The sequence below is a fragment of the Ammospiza caudacuta genome, chromosome 1 (assembly GCF_027887145.1).
Source record: "Ammospiza caudacuta isolate bAmmCau1 chromosome 1, bAmmCau1.pri, whole genome shotgun sequence".
Classification (NCBI taxonomy): Eukaryota; Metazoa; Chordata; class Aves; order Passeriformes; family Passerellidae; genus Ammospiza; species Ammospiza caudacuta.
Window position 1 is genome coordinate 37,088,004 of NC_080593.1, and position 23,399 is coordinate 37,111,402.

General features: G+C 38.1%; 1 protein-coding gene across 3 annotated transcripts in view; it reads right to left on the reverse strand.

Moving 5' to 3' along the window:
• Positions 1-23,399, reverse strand: part of SATB1 (SATB homeobox 1) — a 72,974-nt gene that overhangs the window by 30,760 nt on the left and 18,815 nt on the right. For all 3 annotated transcript variants that reach the window (XM_058805945.1, XM_058805951.1, XM_058805940.1), the window contains exons 6-8: positions 15,477-15,588; positions 12,702-13,156; positions 4,080-4,292 (exon numbers count right to left, since the gene is read on the reverse strand). In XM_058805945.1, the coding sequence (XP_058661928.1) occupies positions 4,080-4,292; positions 12,702-13,156; positions 15,477-15,588 (780 nt within the window). The remainder of the gene's footprint in view (positions 1-4,079; positions 4,293-12,701; positions 13,157-15,476; positions 15,589-23,399) is intronic.

Sequence of the window (23,399 nt, forward strand, 5' to 3'; positions counted from 1 at the left end):
GACTTCACCATAAAGTTTCAAGGAAGCTGGTATTGTCCCGAACTCCTTGCAATGGAGATTCAATGTTCCTCAAACATCATCAAAGCAGCGCTCTCCTAGATATCATTCTTTCAAGAGTAACATCCTATCTCTGAGACCCAACCCATGATACTGCTTTAACTTGCAGGTACTGTAATTTATCTGCAGTCAGAAAGGCCAGGATTGTATTTAAGAGTTGAAGGTTTTGGTCAATGAGTACCTAGAACCATGACTCATGCAAGATTTTGGCTACTTCTTAAAACATTGCCTTGTTAAAATAATATTCTGCTCTTGACATTACACGTACTCTATTTTTACAAAGGATGATGATGGGCCCCAAGGGTTAAAACAAATTTTCTTTGGGGAATATGGGTGGCATAAAGGTTTCTTCCTTGGCTCAGCTGAAATGGAGATTACTTATCTTGAGAAAGAAGTGTTTGTGACTGCAGGATGGCTAAAAACCTTTAAGCAGAATATTTTGGAAAAGCAAATCTGTAACTTGGCCACCTGTCTCTATCCTTCCCACAAACTGTACAGAGGAGGGGGAGTCATCTTCCCTTCACATCCCAAACTGTCCTGATGAGACATAAAGACCATCCCTAGCACCTCATCATCCTCTAAAGTGTCCCCAGATTCTCTCATTTCCATATAACATGCAGTAGACCCATTCTCTCAACTTGACCTAGGAATATCCCAGAAGGGCCTTTGTGGGGTGATCTGCAAGATGAAGGTGTTGAAGAGTGCAGGGAAATTATTAAAAGAAATAGAACGTGAAAGGACCTTTTCCTTTCCTTCTAGATTGCAGAGGTTAAATGTCTCCATGCAGTACCTACCTGATGGAGATGCTAATACTTATAAATTCCAGTGCCCCAGGAAACAGCCTGACAGACAGGCTTCTGCCCCAGGGGTGGCAACTCGAACAATGTCCAAGGGAAAAATCCTTGTGCACGCCGTCTCCTTGTGCTCAGTCCACCAGTGTGGAAGATAGTAGCAGACTTTTACAACTTGACCAGCTTAGAGGGCTATACACGCATCCCAAAAGCTCATGCATTAGAGGCTAATGATTTCAATTAAAAAAAAAAAAGTAAGATTTTGCATTTTGTTTAAGTCAGAGAGAAAGGGAGAAGTAACGGGGACAAAGAGCTTCTTAAAGGATTTCAAAAAATAATTGGAACCAATCCAGATACATTAGCTCAAGTAGCAACTAGTAAGAATGCTGCAAAAATGAGATAAATTCAACACTGTTCCTTCTAACTCAGGCACCAAGGTTTATGCTTGGTGAGTTCCTACTATCCAATCAGACCTCCAAGGTCACACTTTCTGTTTTTGCATACAACAGAATGGAAAATTTACACAGAACAAGCTCAGCTGCTAAATGGTTAAGTCTGCTCTACTGTCTGGCCACCAGTTGGCAACACAAAAATGCAAAATAGATCCTTTTCAGGATGTTTATTTTCACATCCTTCCGAAACTGATAACTTGCAATTGCAAAATAAACCTTCATGTGTGGCATATTAGCTCCCATTTTTCATGGTTTCATAGTTTAATTGTTTCAAACATTACACTGGTCTAAAGATTTAATATTAAATATGTTGGCTCTTGTGTAAATTCTGTTGTCAGGATAAACGGTCTGTTTTCTCTTTCAATGGTTATCCGAGAAGCTCACAGTCAAGCTGGAAAAATATTATGCTGTATTCCTGCAAAGTGATCTTTAAATAATTGCTTATAATAAATTTAGTAGTAAGGATGATAGTAGTTTTATTTCCTTAGTAGCAAATATTTAATAAACTGTGGACATTTTGCGGGAGGTATCACAGTAGCAGTTTGCATTGAAAATTTTGCAGTATCCTGACTGTAATTTATTTTTGCTGTGATTTGTAAAGTTATACTTGCCAGTGTTACAACTAGGACAATTTCGCTATTATTTCAAGCACCAAGTATTGTAGTTATCTTACCAACACAGATATTTCAATTTTCAAACTTAAGACTGAACACTTAGCAGCAGGTGAACAGTGCTTCAGATGTTTATAGTAGGGAATTCTGGAAACAAGGTCACAAAGAATCACAACTCAGAGGTTTCTACATTCTCAATCTATTCACTAGAGAAAATGTGTGTATTTTGCTGAATGACAGAGAACAGCACAACAACTGGAAAAATAAGTGCTTTGTTCTGTAGACCTCAAGTATTAGTCTATAATGTTTCCTTTTAAACTTGCTTTCCTTTTGAAAAGGATTAAAACAAAAACGTGTGCTGTTTCCACTTTGAACTGTCGCAATTAGGTTAACTATACTCCTTACTCACACTAAAAAAATGAAATGTAATTATGAACAAGAGCACAGTAGAGACAGATAGATTTAGCCCCCCTTTCCCATCAAATTTGGACTTACAGTATGTTTTGTCAGTTAAGAAAACCCCTAAGTCTCACTTTCTTTCTGGCTGCAAGGGATTTATACAGTTTAAAGTGTGAATTAAAACCAGTACAAGGACTACCTCTGACTTGACATCCTTCAGGAAGGTCCTGTAATTAACTCTGTTCTTTAGCTGTGAAATTGCCCAAGACCACTTGAGACAGAGTGAGACATTACCTTGGCAGAAAGAGATAAGTTAAGAAGAGGGTTAGCCTTGGCTCTGAATTACCTGGGCTGTGGGAGCAGGTACAGATATTAAAACAAACTCAAATGTTATTTTAAACACAGTTATCTCTATTTAACTATTTCCCACAAAAGCATCCCTATGTAAATAGATTCTTGTCCTTTATCTTGAAGAATATCTATAGTGGATTTTACAGACTAAACTCAGTTATGATAACAAAACTATACCATTAGTACAGCCTGTTTTTTCTGGTAAAAAATTCTTCTCTTGTGAAAAGTGCTGCAGCAGGTCAAGGTGATCTTCTGTCCTCCCTCCTACAATTTTGTTATTCGTTACTTTAGTGTGGTTCTTAGTATGGATTAGCTGAAGGTAACTTAGAAAAATTATCTCAAGAGGAATTTATAGCATTCTGAATGGGTATAGGACATAGTCACAGTCACAAGCCTATGACTAGATAACAAAAACCTGCTGTTTTTTCTCAAAAAAATCACCCATCGCAAAATTCCCACAATCCAAAGCTTTGCTTTGCTTAGCAAAAGTGGACTGTGTATACGGCATGATTACCACATATCTGCAGATCAGTTTGGATTTTCCTTGCATAAGTACAACCTTGAGCCAGAGCAATGCAGAGTATTTCTGAAAATATACAGGTTTTGGAGTGAACCATGTTTCTTTGTGGAAATTCTGTGCATTCCTACTGCTCACATGCATTTCTCATGTACCTTAAAACAAGCATCAGAATTTCCTTGATCAGCACAAGGACTGCACCATTGAATCTCTTGATCCCACTGTATCAAACTTTGTAATTTTTGAAGAATTAAATCAAATGAATTTTAGAAAAATCAATAGGAGTTTCATTTTAGCAGATACTACATGAAGCTTTAATGAGCATATCCAAATAATTCAGAGCAATGGATATAGCAAGCTGTTATTTTAAGCAGTTGTCAGTAGCTCAAGATGGTAAAAGCACGCCCAGCATTATGGGACAGGATCTTCATTCCCCTATCACTTTAGTTTTACCTGTTTGCTTTCTGGAAAAATAGTTTTTAAGGCACTAGAAGGTGCTCACACTTCTGCTTTTATTCCCTCTCAGTTTAATGGTCCAAATCCCTCAAAATCCCTATCTGAAGCTAAAACATTAAGAACCTAAGAATTGTAAGATGACAGCTATAAGCTATCATCATCCATGCCCAGTAAAGCTTGTACCTCAATAAAATGAGCAAAAAATTCTGTAGGAACCATAATGGATAGAATTTATCTTAAAATTAGAAAATAGGTAGTAATAAAGTGCTACTATCACCCATTATATTTCTTAAATTTAATTTGCAATATGCCCTGCAAGTAATGATTCTACTAATGTTTAAAAAGTGCGACAGCAAAAGGTTTCTTCTTTCTCAGAAAGGTCTCACCCAGGAGGACAGTGAGAGAGCACAAGAAGCAAACCCCAGAGGCAGAGAGAGTAGTTTACTTGTGGAGGCCGGCTGGGCGGTGTGCTGATGAGAGGCGCCGGGCCCATGGCGGACGCTGCGTTCAAGCTCCTTTCCCTTTCGTCCTGGTAAATTCGATCTCGTTCTGCTTCCGGCAGCTGCAAGAAGTTCTGCATAGCCCGAAGGTTTACCAGCAAGGACTGAGAGGCAGTCTTGGGATCCTCTTCTTTTCGGAGGATTTCTGAGAGCAAGCCCTGTAGGGAAGGAAGAAAATATAGGCTCGAGAGTTAGCCTAGGCGAGTGTCTGTAAAACCATGCTCTGCAAAGCCATTGCTTATCAGTCCTTGTTCTTCTTACCACTGGGCTGGCAATGAGAACAGCAAATGCACAGTTCGCTCCACATAGAATTATATTAATGGCATTTCAGGTAGCAGAGAAGACAGTCTCAATTGTACCCTTAATTTTATAAAGCACCTGTTTTAAATACAACATAAACTGAATCTTCCTAATAGGTCTTCCTCCTTTTACTGGCTTAACTTTTCATGGTATTTTTTACAGTCCACAGATAATCACGAGACATTAAGGATAAGTGAGATACACTGGAGGGTTCTCAGGCTTCACAGGCAAAATGCATACCCAACCTTAAAAAAAGGATTTCACATTTCTAGCAACTTAAATAGATCTTTGAAAGGATGTGATATTTCACAACTAATCTGAGACTATAAAGTTGCAATGTTTCTAAAATACTGCTTCACTGACTCAGGGCCATGTTTTTTATAAGTCAGTATTTCTTTCTAAGAGTTGCATATTGGAGTTTAACAAGTGAGGAAACTCATTGGATGCCCTCATGTTCCACCTTCTTCTTGCACCTTCCTCTCTCTTCATCAGGACAACCCTAATCCTCAAACAGTCCATTGCCTGGGATATTTATATTTAATGTCAACAGGTATTTGACATCTCCTCTCCCTGCCAGATTCTCCTTTTAAATATGTCATGCATTCAAAATGCTCTGCTGTCTTGGAGTAACAGGATGGTGATAAGAAAGGTAACTTTTGGAAAAGCAGATGTGAACTACTATTCAAAATAAATATTGTTGCCATACTGGGAAAGAGAGAGGGTTGGCATGGGAGGCTCTTTCTTATAGTGCAACAAGGGAACACACACGTGAATTTCAAGGAATAAGATAACACAACGTTTATTTTCCTAACAAACTTTTGTAAGTTATTCAGGATAATTGAGGGGTAAATAGAGAGACGGAAGCAAACAATAAAAAGCCAAAACTAAGATAGGTAATACTGACTGAATATATATATTCCTAAGGGGGTACAAGAGAATGATATGGCCAAGGGAATCTTTTTGGGAAGTCTGATGCCTGCAGCACCTGTGGAAGTTGTCGCGTCTCTCAAAGGTCTTATCCTATCAGGCAAAAGACGCTTAGGGAGGTGCTGCTGCAAAGCCACTGCTCTCAAGCAGCTGTGTCTAGGCAGGACCAGGGCCCACCCAGTGTGGGTGTGAGCTCTGCACTTCCCTGCTGGGCGATGAGGACAGAGGTACCAACCACCACACCTCAGCCAGGGTGGTCCTCATGGCCCTGTCTGTGCCTGCATGTGTAACGGGGAAATGGGATGGAAAAAACCCAACAATCTTTCCAGCATTAAGCATGAAAAATATTTCAGAGGAGGAGGATAGAAAAAAATGCTCTCAGGGGATTCTTTCTTACCACTTTTCATGATCCCTCCTGTTTTCTGGTATCCAGGCAGAAATTTCCCGGAAGGTAAATAAACAAGTTACTGAAAAAGTGGCATTTGGGTCATATTTTCATTTTTTTTCTTAATGATTAGTCTAATAATAAATTTACTTATTAGCAAAAACAGCAAATAAATTAGTGTCTATTGTTTTTTCTACTTTTAAGTATTTAAATCCACAGTTAACAGTGTTTGTTAGTGGTAGGGTTACACAATCCACCTCTAGAGGAGGTACAAAATGATTTTGTTCTACTGGAGACACGGAAAAGCTGTCTGCAGAGCACAGGACATAGAGAACATAATAGAAAATCTTATGTTGGAAGGGACCTTTAAGATCATTGTGTCCATCCATTAACCGTGCACTGCCAAGCCCACCACTAAACCATGTCCCCAAGTACCACATTTATGTGTCTTTCAGATATCTCCAGGGATGGTTATTCCACCACTTCCCTATCTGCCTGTTCCAGTGCTGGACAACATTTTTGGAGAAGAAATTCTTCCTGATATCCAATCTAAACATCCCCTGACATAACCTGAGAACATTCTCTCTCACCCTGTTGTTACTTGGCAGAAGAGACCAAAGCCCACATCATTCATCTCCATATAGGTAGTTGTAAACAGTGATTTCTGACTGTTTCTGTGCTGGAGACACCTGTCCATGAATAAATGAGCAAGAAAATGAAAAACGAAAACTCAAGTGGAAAATGAAACTCAAGTGGACTGATCATTGTCAGGAGACAAGATTCCTTACAAAAAGCCACCCCACTGTCAGCTACAGGAAATGTCCTTAAAAAATAATTTAGCCCATAATAGAAAATATTTGCTTGAATAAGCCTTAGCCACATAGTGGGCAGCTAAATAAGTTAGAAAAGGCTGGTGTTCTTGTATAACTTTTCCCTCTTCAATGAAATAAGTAAACAAAGAAAATGGTGTTGATATTTTCTTTTTTTTTTTTTAAACATTTTAGCATTTCCACTGCTGTGGGACACCTCTTGGTGATCAGAAATGCCACTAAGTATTCATTCTCCTCTCTTTCCCAATCACTGTCATGACTCTTTGACCTGGGAGCAGAGCAGAGCAGAGAATAGCAATGCAGGGAGAGGAGGGGAGATGACAGAGCACAGAGAAAGAAGGCAGGAGGAGTTTGCTTCTAGGCTCTAAACCTAAAGGTCAGAATATGTGAGGAAAATCCATGAAAATGAAGATGCAGCACCAGGTGCAGGCAGACTTAGAACACATTTTGCCTGCTTCACATATTATTTCATTGCTACTACTTCAATTTTTGAGCACAAAACTTTAGCTAAAAGTTGTTAGACAGGGTGTACAATGGAAAAAATCCTAGAAAGAAAACATTGGCTCTCACATTCTGGCCTGTGCTGATGTGGACAGATTAACTGTCCATTTTACCAGGCTTAAACTGGTTTTCCAAGATACTAGTCTTGGTGTGATCTCCTGATACTGTACCTCAAATTGCATAAAAACTAAGCTTGTTTTGCAAAGAGATTATAAATACTGTTGGGCTCAGAGCCCTCATCAATGTTCCTCCCTTCTTTCCCTTTGCAATGGAAATGTATTTTTTTAAATATTCCCAGGTTCCATTGGAAAAAAAAAGAAGCAAGTTTACATGTCATCACAAGTATAATTCATTACTAATGGCAGAAAAATGTTCAATAAATATTATCAAGGCTTTCAAAAGCTCATTACAAATTCTTTAAAAATGGAGATAAATTAAAGTGTCTGCCAATATGAACAAAAACACTGCCTGTCTGGCCCTCAGTTTGTCTCCTCCTTGAACATAATCACTGATTCAAATAGATTTTTATCAGTGTGATAGAACTTCAAAGCTTCCAGAAGAAACATGCAAGTTGCCCAAACCTTCCCAAAACACGCAGAACATCCCTGAACACTATCCCTCTTGGTTGCAGGGCCCTCCTATCCCATGTCCAGGTGGAAGATTATTCCCAAACTCCACTCCCAAGCCTGGACCCTAGCCAAGTAAGTTATAAGCAGACACATTCATCTATGTCGCTTAGTAGCAAGAGGAGAGCTGTCATGATAGCGTAATAGCACCTTTTTACCTTTTATTCAATAGTGATATGGATAGTGTACTTTTTCTTAAATTACACTATGAAGAATTATATGAATACAGTGGCAATTTCTGTTATACTTAAGCAGGCAAATTTCTCTCTACCACATAATTTACAGAACTCAAATTCAATAAAACATTACATGATGGTCCATTACTGTTATCAATTTTGAATAATCCATCTTCATTTTTCATTTTACTGGAAAATAAAGTGTGCCAAAGACAAAGTGGAAGGAAAAAAAAGAGTAGTGCCTGAGAAGGTGGCTTGTGTAAACTTAGGTTTTGTTTTACAATTACACAGAGCCACTTAGTGCATCCAAGCATTCTCCTTCAAAATAGCATTTGCCCAGAATTAGCATGAGCACAGTCCTAAATACACAGAAGTTTTCACGTATGAGAAAAGGCATTATACATGAATGAAAGGCAGTACATGCTGGCAGCTAATATTTTAAACAAGCATGAGGCTCAAGTAGAAAGAAGGGAGAGAGAAAACTGGGAAACACTGAGAAATATTCAAAAACCTTCCAATCAAACACCATCACTTGTGGCAAAAGTTCAGACAGAGAAAAGCAGCAAAAAGCACTCTTCCTTCTTTCATAAAGACAGAGCCATGAGGTCACCTCTGTGTAACAGCACTCAAGTCCCTGCAGCAAACCTTACAGCTGAAAGTGTACACAGAGAGAGGCAGCCCCCAGTTCCAGTTCCAGCCACAACCATGACTAACATAACTCCTTGGTCGCACAGTCCGCGCTCGTCACCTTGCCATGCACCAGGCTAAGCTGCGCCTTCCAGTCAAATGTCAGACTGTGGGAACTCAAGCCTTTCGCTTCCTGACTCATGCTAACATCTAGAAACACACAACACAAATGGGAGAGGAGTTTATTTATTTGTTTAGGGCTCTGAGGGCAGTTCAGCCCAACAAATGTTGATGTTGCACTCCAGCTTTAAGAACAAAACAGAGAAGAGTTTAAACTCCCACTTTAACTTAATATTTGAAACAGCAGGCAGAGCTTCTCTGCTGACAGGGGCCTGTGGCACCACACTTTAGGGGGCTACCCCAATGCCTCTTTCACTGTCACCCTGGGTGCTCGGGGCTACCCAAGGCAGCAAACTGATCAACAACTGATCATTTTCTAGCCTGCAAAGCACAAGAAAATAGGGAACTTGCTCTTTCAGGACAGTAGAGGTATCTGCACAGTGCACTGACATCAGCTAAAACAAAATATTATATTTATTATAATATTATGGCAACTGAAACATAAGCATCTCAATTTACCAAAATTATCCTGGCAGACTGGAGACCTTTGGACACCTTGCTTGAGGTGAAACTCAGATCTGCCAGCACAAGTACTAACTCAACAAAGTTTTCCACGGTGAGCTGAAAGGAGGTGCTAACAGGATTCAACCTGTTTCTTTGCATCCAGTGAGTTGGAATCACAACTGCTGAAGGACAAGCAAAACCTCAGATCCTACTGCATGTACTCTGAAGACTTCCTAGACAGACTATAGAGAAATTCCATCTGCCGAAACTACGTCTGCTCCCTGCAACAGTTCTCCTATTGTGCCTGTATAGATGTGAAAGTTTCATTCAAGTTATAGGCATCTGGACCTCGATTAAAGTTTACAAAGCACATTCCTGAGAATTCAGTTTTGAAATTTGGAACTTAAGGGTGGGGGAAATTATTCAAGAACACATTAAAGTCGCATTCTTCCTTAAGACTCGCCTCTAAGGTGTACCTAAGGGTTTTTTTTCTCAGCTTTATAGATAATTAGTAATAGTAAAAAAAAATACTCTCTAGTTCTCAGAAATATCTTTACCAAACTCTTGGATTGTGGAAAGATAGGAAATATTTCTAGTTGACATTTTTGTAGCCAAATTAAAAAATCTTGAAAATTAGGATCAAGTGTTGAATTACCACACTACACTGGGAGAAACTTCCAACACAAAAACCACCACAAAATTCTGTATTCATATTGTAGAGCATAAGTCTGAAAAATAAAAGCATCTTCAGCCAATTTCAAACTCCATTTTATTGCCTAAACATTAAGCTAAATAACTCTTAATTTATAGATTGCTTCCTTCCTTAACTTTTACACTGAAAGCAAATCTCTCCCCTCATCTGAGACTGTATCTTGACACCAGGGTTTTCTTGCACAGAACTCCGAACCAATTTCAGCGAGTCCTTACGCCTTTAGAAACTGATGGCATGATATGGTCCCTGGACACAGCTCAAATATGCTTGACAGTTTCAAAAATGTCACTGGTAAGCCTGAGTTAGCTTTCTATCTCAGAAAACAGAGCATGAATTTAAACAAGCATTTTCACTTTTCTAGCAAAAAACCCCCAAAACTTAGGATATTACATCACTGTAAGAAAATAACTCCTCAACTGCATCAGTTGTTAAAGTACTATTCTAATTTTAGCTCAATGTGATGTATCCTTCAATAAGCTGTGAGGAATTCAGAAATACAGCAAACAGAGCAAATTTTTAAATTTTTCATGTAAAAATTGCTGGTACCAGTGTTTATCATTGGATATTACCTGTCACTATGGGTAAAATTAACAATTTCCAGGTTTGTAAAGTTCAAATGCACCCGTAACAAACTCTTCTGTACTTCAGTGGGGCTTTGCTTCATATGAAAAGTATGCTGAGATATTTCTTGGCAGAACTGAGATTGACACTCTTTAGGGTCCTAGTATTCTTCCTTTTTGCTCCGTATGTTTGCCACAAAACATAACAAATATTGCAAAATCTTTCCTAGGTAACTGTGAATACTAACTTGATTAGCAAAAACAATTTGTAGGATGTAGGAATACTACTCTGTGTTCTTTCACATAGATTTGATTGAAAATTGCCAAAATATATAGGTGTTATTCATATCACTTTAGGAGAATTGTTTTCAATGTTCATTTTGGGGTTTCCTCCCAGTTCTGGGTCACTCTCAACACATTTTACCAAGCTGGTACACCACAAAGTCTGGAGAAGAACTGAACTTAAACAAATATTTAATAACATTTGTAGTAAGAAAAATACATAGCAATACATATTTTAATATATATTTGGTGTAATAATACTAATATTAAAGTAAAGAATCAGTATTTGCACTAGAAATCTTTTTCTACAGTTGCATTCATCACATTGAAAGAGCATTTTCTCCTACTCTGTCATATAAATTCAATGTCCAGTCAGAACCAATCATCCTTGTATTTCAGGTAACAAGTACTGCTTATGGACAAAGGAAATGCCAAAAGCTGTATGCAAAACTAGATGACAAAAACTGACCACTTCAGAGGGGGGAAAGCTTAAATAAATGTGGTTTTAGGCAAACATTAGAAAGAAGTAAATATAAAATAAACTTTATTTTCTGAATTACTTGCTTGGCTTTTTTGTCCAGGTAAGATGGCAGCTGCAAACCACGGTAACATGAAGCTACTACTATTGCTTTAATACCTCAGAGTATTAATAATTAAATTTTTAAACACTGTATGAAACAAGAGTCACTTATTTGTAAATATAACAACTAACACTGCCTGGACCTAACTTAATGTAAATAATCCTTGCATGAGTTCATGTAAGCAATTTTGGTATGAAAGGCCCAGATCTTGAAAACCTCCTCTGCTGTAAAGAGGAAAGACACACACACACACAGAGCCCTACAGAGAATTCACACAATGACTGTACTTTCTTTTAGCTAAAGGAGGATGTAAAATATTGTAAGGCAATAGTAATTTGGAACAATTATAAATGACATGCTGATTCAAACCTGCACAAGAGCATATGAAACAGAATTTTTATTCTCTAAGCTATGTAGGGAGAAACAAAAACGCTTCAAGAGAAGCTCAAATGATAATATTTTTTGTTATACTATAATCTACATGGGCAAATTGTTCCCTAAGTATGTGTTTTCATTTAAAAATTGGGAACCCAAAGCAAGTTTACCTATGTCTTTTCTAAATATTTCCCATTTTTCAATGTCCTATTAAAAATATTTTATTTTGTGTTATAACATATTTTTAAAATTTTGACATCTTATTATTTGCATCCAATATACTGACATTTCTTCTATAATTTCTGCTTGATTAAATTCCATGCAACATGGCATTAAGTTAAATTCATAGAGCAGAATAAATTATAACAGGGTTAGCTTCTAAAACAGGTGTAAAAAATAACACATTTTAGTGTTACTTATCAGCTTTGCTAGGGCTGGCTTTTTCTGCATTGAAGAGCTGAAGTATATGTTCTGACGTGGACACCGGCAAGCTCAGCAACTACTGCTTTTGCAACAAACTACAAAAATACGTGAAGAGAGTAGATGATCTAGAGATAAAGCTTTTAATTTTTAATCTCTTCAGAAGCCTGAAAAGATGTTATTAGGACTTTCACAGGGAAATAATAGAAATAAATGCAAGTATAGATAAAAGACCATCTCCAGTACACCTGTGAAAGAAGCCAGGTTGTTCAGTGCATGCAGGTGGTCAGAGCGGGTACAACTCTACAACACAAAAGGCAATCTGTTGGTGACTTTGTGAACGGCTCTGCACAGAGCTGTTCATTTCCTTTACTGGGAAATTCAGCTATTCATAAACCATCACAACTGGAGAGGAACCATGCTTCCTGTAAGAACAGTGCATATTTCCACAAACCAGTCCCTGAGGATTTCAGTACTTGGTCAACATGGACAGTAATCCTGCAAGAAAGCATGGTTCCTTCAGAGGAGCTAAGAGACAAGGTAGAAATGACCAGGCAGACTTAGAAGATGGCAATTACTAATTAGAGAAAGAAAGAAGAGACTCTTAGACTTTAAAAAAAATGACAAAAACGACGACTGACCTGAGTTCGGTTAAAAGCCACGCGTGCAAATACTGCCTGTGAGATTCCTGCTCGTTTCAATTCATCACGGACCCACTGGTAGATTTCGGAAGACACCTCTGTGTTCGTTGAGACCTGCTGCTCCAACGGCTTGTTCATGGATCTACTGACAGGAGGAGGGTGGTTCAAGTACTGTTGGTTTAAGGACTGCTGGGCTAGAAGTCTGTTCACTGCATACTGCTGGTTCAGCAACTGGGCCATTACCAGCTGCTGATTTACCAGCTGAGGGCTAATGGGAGTAGATACAAGTCCAGGGTGCAGGTTTGGAAGCGGGGTCCGAACTGATGGTTGACTACCATGAGAAAGCTGAACAGGAGATGGAGGCTGTTCGGCTGTGTTCCCTGGGACTGGCTGCTGACCGAAGTTGACATGGTTGGCACCTTGCTGGGATAGTTCAGAAAGACTATCCATCTCAACTACAGCAGAAAAGAAACATTGAAAAGGCCAACATCAGACTGAAAATCACAACCTTGACTGTCCTCACAAGACATGCTAATAAAAATAAACAAATGTAAAATGGTGCAACGCAACCCAACCATGAGCAGGGCTGCTGCATTCCACTGTGACAGACACAGGGGACTTCAGACAAAGCAGTAAACAACTAGAGATGGGGCAAAGACGAGACAAAAACCCACTCTGTGCTGGAGATGATGCAGGTGAAACAGCAAGTGCATCTGTGCAGAGGGTAAGGAGGGCTTTTGCGGGAAAACATGTCCCAGCCAGAGAGACAGAAGCTCCTGGTGACTGGTTTTGCTCCTCCCATGAAGTCCCTGCCATGACATCTGCAGTTCCCAGCCACTGGAAATCTGTAATAAGTAGGGTGAGGTGCAGACCTCCCTATGCTCTGCTAATTTCTAGATGCTGCATCAATTGTATGGGACTGCTAGGAACTAGTATAATTTATGTAAATTACACAGATGGGCTGCTTTATCTTGCAACCATGTATGCATGGTTTTTTTCAGTGACTTGCAACATGGTTGAATTTTTTCTTATATTAACTCATCTGTCTTTGACACACCCTCCTTTTTAAATAACAGCACAGTTTTTTAAACTACAAGAGTTCTTCCAGTTCCCCTCTTGTGCACGATTAAACAATATCAAGTAACTCAAGGTTGATATGAAGGAGTCTCCTTTTTATCAGCATTTGTAACTTTTTTTATTCTAGGGCTTTAGCAGCTCTGGTCTGGAAATAGCCTTAAGCAAATAAGCTTTTTCTAAAAACCAAAAGTCCAGTATTTTCACAAAAGTGTTGTAGCAATTTTTTTTCTTATCCTAGTAAGACTTTTTTTTTTTTCAAGGCAGTGTCTGAGCTTGTCACAGTAGTTATGATCTTCACTAACAGTCATCAGTGCAAGGCCACCCCTTCCTCCACAAGTATCAGATATGAATGAAGAAATCAGCACTTGGATTCCCACCTGCATCCCCCTCTTCCTCCCCTGTCTTGTTGCAGGCAGAAATTTGATAAATAAAAAACAAGCCAGTTGTTCTGCAGAGATTTCTGGGGTCCATAGCCGGGATCAATACCCAAGCAGCAGATCTGCTACCCCTCACACAGCTGGCTTTGGGGGCAATGCTGCTGCCTCTTCTGCCAGTATCATTTTACACAAGAATACACAAACACACATTTTCTATTCTCTGGCTTCACTGACTCCAAGTGAATGGAAGATGAATCTGTCTTGGCAGAGCGTATAAATAAAAGTTTGCAGGGGTTGCCCCATATATGAGCACTGCTGCAAAGGACGTGGGAGAGGCTGCTGTGGAAAGGTCATTCTGCCCATATGGCCCCTCTGCTGCCACACACATGGACCACCTGAAACCAAGTGAAGTCTTCCCACTAAATTTGGTGGTCTCAGAAGAAGGGTTCCATGTTGCACAGGAGGTACAAAGCAGATTAAGGAAAGAAACTGCCTTTTTTCACTCAGGGAAAGTAGAGATCAACCCAAGTGGGCCATTCACTCGGAACAGTAATTCAAGCAATTATCACAAAAGTGATGCATTGTCTTCATTACAGCCTTAAGCTATAAAAAGCAAGGAACCCGTTTGGGTAGATGAATGATTTTGCCTCAAATACTGAAAGTTAAGTCAAGCTCAAAATTCAATCCAAATTGAGGTTCTATTTCTCCATTCTGTTGAAATCTATGTAGAAATTTTCTGACATATTGTTCAGAATTATGTGAACAGGTTTAAGAGAAATAAAAGGTATCACAGAATTGACAGATTTTTTTTTTCCAATAATTTACTTGTGCTTGCAACAAGCAAACAATTGTCACAACCACTACTTGTTAAAAGTAATTGAAATTAGGGTCCCAAGGTTAGAGAAAGATATGAATTTATAAAATTACAGCATTCTTGCTGGAAGGTAGTGATAACTGTAGAAGCCTGTTTCTTTAAATATACATTAGCCAGCACGAAAAAAAAAATACATACATTAAAAAATCAGTTCGTCACAGTTCCAGGAACAGGTTTTCTAAACAATTATTCTGGGTGGTAGAAGATCTCTAGATTTACAGAATGACAGCTTTACATCTCTGGCAACCCAAGTCAGCTTGGCTGTTTCAATAGCAAATATTTATTTAAATGAATTCTTTCACTATATATGTACTTTCTACATCTACTCATCAAAAGCATCCTAAACTTATCGTGAAGGGAACTGGCTTCTTATATGACTGTGACAGACCTCAATGTGACACATAATGGTATGTAACCACCATCAAGGCAATTTTTTTTTTTGCTTACCCATCATATCTTTTGCCTTCTTGAAATGTTTATACCACCTTCCAAATTCCTGACATTTTGCTGCTGAGACATTTGCATAGTAAGTGCTGTTCACAATGGAAGAAATCATACTCTGTGTGAAAAGGGGAGAAGAAAAAAAAAATCTGTAATACAGAGCAGTACAAGTCAAAGCACAAATTATTTCAATTGTTGAGCCAATATATTTTTAAAGTTTGAGAACCATGTTGCATTTAAAATCCTATCATCTGAAGCCTTTTAAAAAACTCATTAATTGAGCATGAAAACTAACCAAGGTATATTGTAAATGGGAGCAAAAATAGCAGATGTACTAAGGGAAGAACAAAGTTATCGACCAAGAAACATCATGCAATTGGATGGGCTCTAGACACAAGATGCTAATCTTGAAAGTGAATTTTGTTCATCCTATTTCTGCTTTTAAATTTGATTGACCCTTCACACACCCACACAGACATACAATTCCTACATTGCCTTTACAAATGCAAGCAGTGACCCAAGTTACCCATGTCCAGTTCCTCTGTGCCACTTATCACAGAGTCGACACCAAAAAAATCACAGGATAAAACTTTATCCGAATGACCTATGAATACGATAAAATATGGGATTTATAGTAGAATAAAATATGTATCTAACAACCCAAGATGAACCCTTGTTTTTCCTAAAACAGGGTATTTTAAGGGATTTGCAAAAACAGGCTTATGAAAAGCTTATTGTCATGTCTAATTCTGTAACTGAGTATTAGCTGTAAAATAGACCAAAGGAAGATCAAGATGATTTTTTCTCAAAGGTTCTCGAGATATCAGATAGCTACAGTGAGAAATTTACCTTCTGCTCAGTTTTGACCAATTTTAAAATAGTGGAATTTACAATGCATAAAACTTTCAGTTCCAGTACATTCTTTTACAAATCAGTTAAGACTAAGCCTTGCAAAACGAGATAATGTTCCAACTTGAAAATTATACTCAGTATATGATGTATGAACAACAAAATTAGCAAATATACTTTCAACAGACTGAACTTTGCCACCCTTTCAATTTCTGTGTGGAAAGTAGTTACTTTTGGCTTAACTACAAGAATTGTCCAGCGTATCAAAACAGCAATGACAGTCAAGAAGACAAAGCTTTGATTATTACATTTTTTCACTACTTAGCATGTAACATTTAGACATATTTGTGCTGTCTGAAGAATGATTTAGAGCATCAACCCTTTGTTACACCAACTACAATAGCCACTGGAAGGAAGAGCCTGGAGTAGAAATGCAAAAAATGTTAACTTTAGTTCTTCTTTTAAAAGCCTAATTCAATTTCTGACTAAAAGTACCTTCCTTACTGATCTCAGTGAAGTTCATTATAACCATTTTCTAAGGCACTGCTCAGTAGCAAGCTGTTCGTGGAGGCTCAGAACTCCTAGAGTGAGGCAGCATTATTTATGCCAAATGTGGATATCCCCTACTCACCAGGCACATATTTTAATGTTTCTCCGAATCACCAAAATTCTTGCCATTTCTTGATACTAATCTGTTATTTCTGAAACTAGCTAGAAGTCTCTTGTCAATGGTATAAAAGAAGAGTGAAATTTTAATAATCTAGCCTGAAGGACCAGAACCAAGCTCAGCTGATCCCAATTGCAGTTTCCAGTATAAGAGCAGTATACTTAAGGTTTAATATGTAAAAAATTATCTTTTAAGCTCCTTTATAGATTGAACCATCTTAAACATGGGCACATGATATATAAGGTGTGATTCTAAAAGTCCTGTGGATCTGAGCTGGCAAATTATATGACTGCGCAGACTACTGCATAAACTGCAGATCTCTATGTGCAAAATTGGGAACTGCACCTGTCAGAGGCTATCATCCCACACCAGCTCACGTGTATTTTGCTGATGTCATTTACACTTCAAGGTGGGTTTCTCTTATTTTACTTTGCCCCTTTCAGATTTGTTCTCCTGCCCAACTAACTTAAAGTATGAAAATAGGTATATTAATTTTAGTAAATTACCTATTATTGAAGATGTTTGTCTAAGATTTCCTAGTGCTCCCTCCCATGTAATTTTACAAAAACAATACACAAATGATATGGCAGTTTGCAACACATCCCCTGCTTCTTCAGGAATAAATTTAATGCAGTTACTTTACAACCAAATAGGGGACTGGTCTGTTTAAGGAACACTGCTGGGAGTTTTAGTTTCTCTGACACAATGTGAATTTCAAGTTTTGATGGCTAACACTGTGATGGCACTCCTGCTCTTCAAAGTGGATTAAAAAAAAAAAACGACAGACATTATAAACACATTTAAAAATGAAAATTATCCTGCATTTTCTTTGAGAACACTTCATGCAAACATTCAAGTGATATTACCTACGCTAAGAATCCTCATCAGGAGGAATCAATGATTTATTTACTAATTCACTGAAGGCAAAATTTTACAAGCCAGATAAAATATTATTACCTTGTTAACTCAGAAAATATCTTGACAACACTGAATTTCATTGTTTCTATTCTTTATTTATTGTCATTAAACGTGCAGTCACATCAGTGCAGAGAGATGCACTTGGCTATAGAAATTTCCTGCTGCTATAGAATTCTTGTACATTTTAATACCAATCTACATATATAACTCTCTGGTATGCTTATGGCCTAAAACTTAAGATTAACCCCATGAGCTAGTGGTCTTCAGAGATTCACTATCTAGACTGAAGGCATATTGATGCTTTTCATATTATGTGGGTTGTTACCAACGAGGAGTTCCCCATGTCTCAAATTATCAATAATCAAAATCAAAATTATTGTATTTGAAGCACATCATATCCTGGTACTACTGCACATATCCTCCTTATCTGTGAGGCACAGAGGCAGATGCCCTCCCCATACAAGGATGACGAATATAAATATATCATACGAATATTCAAATGCATCACATGCATCATTCATAATCAGATTTCTTTTTCATATGTTACAAAGAAAATTGAGAGAATGCAAAAACTGGTCACATACACGCAATCTTATCTCCTTGTAGTTTATCCACAAAAGTAAGTTGTGAGCCTTCAAGATCTCAAATTTCCCTCTTTTCCCTCTCCCATATCTCCCTCCCCCCAACCACATCACTTGCAGTCATGTTCTGAGAATCGGGAGATCTCATCTGAAATGGTGCCACCTTCACAGAAATCCCACTATTCTGGAATGATACCATCTGCTGCAGCCCAAGTGCTCTTTTTTTAGCCAAATAAGTTAATTATAATTAGGCATCCAACAACTGTGTGAAGGTAGGGGTAGAATTTGTTCTGAGGTTCAGCTGAGGTTCACCCAGCGTAGATTGAACCAAATCCCATTTTCTCTGGAAGATTAAATACCAGAGATTAAATACCAGACACCATCTTTTTCTCAAAGAAGTTGGGGAACTCCCTGGGGAAATATCATAAATCTCAAGCAGGAATCGTTTCATATGCCCATCAAACGAAACCCAATAAAATGGTAGCATCAGACACCTTTTGTTTTGTGCCAGAATCTAACGCAAGGTGCATCCTGCAAGATACGGGAAGGACCCGAGCCTTTCATGCCGGCTCATTGCTGCAGCCACTGCTGCAGGTGCTTCAAGGGAGGCATTTCTGAGTCATTGCCTCTAACACTGCTCTTCAACCAGGTGAAGTGTTGCTCGATCGTCACTAAAAGTATACTGTTGTCCTTTTTGCAAAACAACAAAAACAATGTTAATCAGGTTAATTCAATCATCTAAACCAAAACTGTTCATGCTTTTCTGCCAAATCAACCAACCACAGCAAAATCTGTTATCAGTGATTGCTCAGCTTCCAGTCAAAAAAGCTTTAACCCCCACAGTCCCAAAACTTCCACTAAATAACCTTAAAATTATTTTTATATGGGCAGAATAAGGTTGTTTTCATGCCTCATGAAGGGGTACTTGGGCTGCAGTATTTACACAGAGCAAATACGTGCTAACAGACTTAGGAGAGAGTAACAGACACAGCAGCTTCCTAGAACAACTCGGCTGAATTAGATATCAGGGATCCCTTTGCAATTTAAACATTTTTCTCAAAAGAAGCACTGTAACCAAAACTTATTTAGGCCTTCCAGGTTGTTTAACTAGGAAAAAAAAACCTGAGCTTTTTAGCAACTCATTCATTGGTGTTTAAAGCTTCAAGCCTGCTCAGTGGAAGGGGCAAGGGCTGCAACAACTTATTTACACAATTATCTAAATACGATTAAACAGCTGATGGACAAATATTAAACTGGAAAATGTATAGTCATTTCAGCTTAATGTAATCCCCTTTCTGTAAACACCCAAGATGATTTTTTTTCAACCAGAACAGTCCTGACATCTCATAAGCCTAAGGGTGAATAGCAAGAGATTGTTTTTGATAGTTATAAATATTCAAAAGACATGCAGACCATCTGCTTTCATAATACAGGTAAAGCAAGACTGAAATGGTGACTGCTGTATAAAAATGGTTCTTTTAACAAAGTCTTCCTCTCCTCGAAAACTATAAAGACAGATGTCAAAAACTGTTTACACAGGGTAATCAGGAGCGTGCAAAATGTAATATTCCTTTTACACACAGTGCTTGCTAAAGAGATTTTTTTTTTCTTTTTCTTCCCATCTGTGTGTTGCAACACATTTCTACAAGTTAAAAACATTTTTTCAAACAGAGATCTCATGAATACCCAAAAACATGCTATCTGGTTTCTGAATGCTAATTAATTTCAACTAAGGAATCTGATTTTTTTTTTTTCTGTAGAAAGGAATGCATGCTTTTGAAATGGAGTATTTCAACAATGACAGACACTGAAAACAGAACACCCCACAAGTTTAATTTTGCACTAGTTTGACACTGGCTATTTTCACAACTGTTTTTCAAACCCGCATCTGCTAAATCTGGCTATAAGACAGGCAGCAACTATTCTCTCACTTCTCAAATGAGATTATATTTACGTTTTACTATTTATCAAGTTTTTCAGTATAAAGCCTTGTAACAACATAATGGTTTTGTAAAGTGGTAAGTAGAAGATACCTCATCTTACAAGCAGAGTATGAACAGTGCTGCCCATAAACCCTACAGTCAATTTTCAGAGCTGAAACACTAATCTTGACAGTACCCTTTTAATGTATTATATTAATGGTACAGAGGCGTTAAGCACCTTTTTTATAATTCTCAATAAAATGAACATTTACTGAACAATCTGTCAAACCACTGGCTCCATTTTTTAAAGCCAAACTTTTAAGACTTTATTCTATTTTGTGTCCCATAAATCCTCTGCTTTACATCCCTAGACACCAGCAGGGAGGCATGTTCCAATGCTGTAAACTTAACATGCTTTTTTTTAAAAAAAGTAAAAGAGAAAAGCTATGAGCTTTTGTCCCTAGACTTAGCTTGAATAGTGATAAAGTTGCAGAACAGAACTTAAAGATTTGGGGGCAGATGGAGGGGGGGATCTTTTCATAAAGGACAGAGGAACTTTGTTTCCTCTATTCTAGCCACTATCAGTTTGCGTGGCTTTTGTTTGCGTGGAAATAGCAAGCATCAGTTCTAACAGAAGCTGAACTCTTACGAGTGCTTATTTCTCAGGAGGCTCCACGTTAACCTTTTTTCAAATGAGAAGGGAACATTCAAGCCCCAACCAGATAGCACGAGATTATTCCCAAATCAAAAGATTTTAGCCTGCCTAAGCCTATGCCAGCCCACGTACTGCAAAGACCCAACCAGGGCAAAATGTCGTTCCTAGTGTTCTGGTATGGCAGAGAAATATCATCTGCCATTCTGAATAAAAGCAGACCAAATATATCCAGCCACTAGCTGTTTTTTGGGCAAGAAGTCCTGACATGGACAGTTTAACTGTGTACAAAGAATTATGTTAAATTCCTCGGTCCATTATATTGAACTATAGCAAATAATGCAATGGAACTTGTTGTCATGTGCCCTATAAACATGCAGGATCAGAGAAAAACCCACAGATGGACAGAGAAGAAAAAATCTTTTGTTTGTGCCTTTGGCATTGCACTTGGATGGCTATCTGACCTCCATACTGTTGCCAGGGTCAGGAGAATAAGGATCTGCATGGCAAATGTTAGCCATATAAGTTAAAATTGAATAAAAGGCAGATTTATAGTGATGGCATCAGCTTTTCTTCCAATACATTAGTATGCCTTTCCTCCTTTCTCCTATCCTTGAAAAACTGAAATTATCTCCTCCTCCTTTTCTGTCTTATGTTGTCTTTAAGTATTTTAAATGTATGTATTAATGTAAACATAGAGCTACATTGGTGTAATGAGGGAAGATATAAAACTAAAAGAACCCAAATTATATATACATATATACACATATATTTATATATGGATAGAAATATACCCACACATGAGAAGATTTTGAAAATCAGAAATGAGGATTCAGCATCTGAAGGAACTGATCCTTGCACTATTTTTAACATTCTGTAATGTAAATTCCCAGTTGCTGCATGACAGAGCAGCATTCTCCCAATGTTTTCTGAGCATCTCCCACTGATGGATATAAATAAAGCTCAAATAAAAAGCTGCTTCCCAAGATACTACTCTTATATCTACAAAGGTTAAAAGCTTAAAAGAGAGAAAGATAGGTAGGTGGGAAATGTTAATTCAGATTTGAAGAACTTCATAACTGCGTTACAAGCTTCATGGCACAGTGCCTTAGACTAAAAAAAAAAAAAAAAAGAAAGAAAAATGAAGTCACAACCTCAACCTATAAAATATAAGGAGACATAACACATTTTTGTCTTCATTGTCAGATGTCCAACACAAATCTTTTTAAGAATCCCGATTTTACTGCACACGATTTATAAATGGCAGATACTTAGTAGTAAAAGTCCTGGCTAAACCCTTCCTAAAAACAACTTGGATAAAATACAGAATGCAAAATAACCAGTATTTAATAAGTTAATTCTTGATTTACTTCACAGAATGAAAATGAAATTGAGGGGTGAGTTATTACACCCTAAGATTTTGATTATGCAAGTGCCTTTGCCAGCAAAGCTCTGAAATTTGAGAGTTCCATGAGTAAGAAATGTGCTATCCATTTCAGCCAGGAATCATTTAAAAAAGCTGTTATGAAATGAAGAGATTGCTTTATACTTCTCTTTCAGCTTGAGCTGGGGATGCATGTTTTCAGGAGCCCTCCCCACTGGTACCCACCACAACACTATCTTGGGGTACAGACAGAATTTCTGCTGGATGAAGACAAACTCAGAAGCCATGCTCCAACCCGGGCTGGACTTTAAGTCCAGGCAAACCACGGTAAGATACATCCCTCCTTACCAGTTCTGTGTGGTAACAGCCTCAGCCTCTCTCCAGAAGGCTGCTGTTCCTACACTAGGCTATGTACCACATGAAGCCTGGGCACCTGCAGTCACCTCTTCTTGGGATGCAATGAATGGATACAAGGGGAAACTAGAAACCAAGAGAACAATCTGAATAATCTAAGACACAAACCAGAATTTCTTGTATGAGAATAAAGAGGTAGGTGGGTCTTGGATATCTCACAGACTGGTTTGGTGAAAATACGAGACACCTTCAGCATTCCTCTCTGGTGGATTGCTTTTCTTTCCAACCACTCTGTTCCAGCCAGGTCAGAGCACTTCTGCCTTGTTTCCTATCTGGGATGCTGTCCTAATGAACATGCTTTCAAATACTAACCTAATGCAAATGCTTTGTGTGATACAAGACATTTTAGACCTATTAATGCATTAAAGTCAGCTTTGTGTACACTAAAATTTTCTACAAACCTGCAGTATATACATACTCCTGATAGAGATGTTGATAATTGCATTATCTTCACCCAGCCACAATGGAAGTTTTCATTTTAGTTTTTGCCTAATATTACCCACCATGTTAAGGAAGATTGCCTTTCTGGGAAATAGGACATG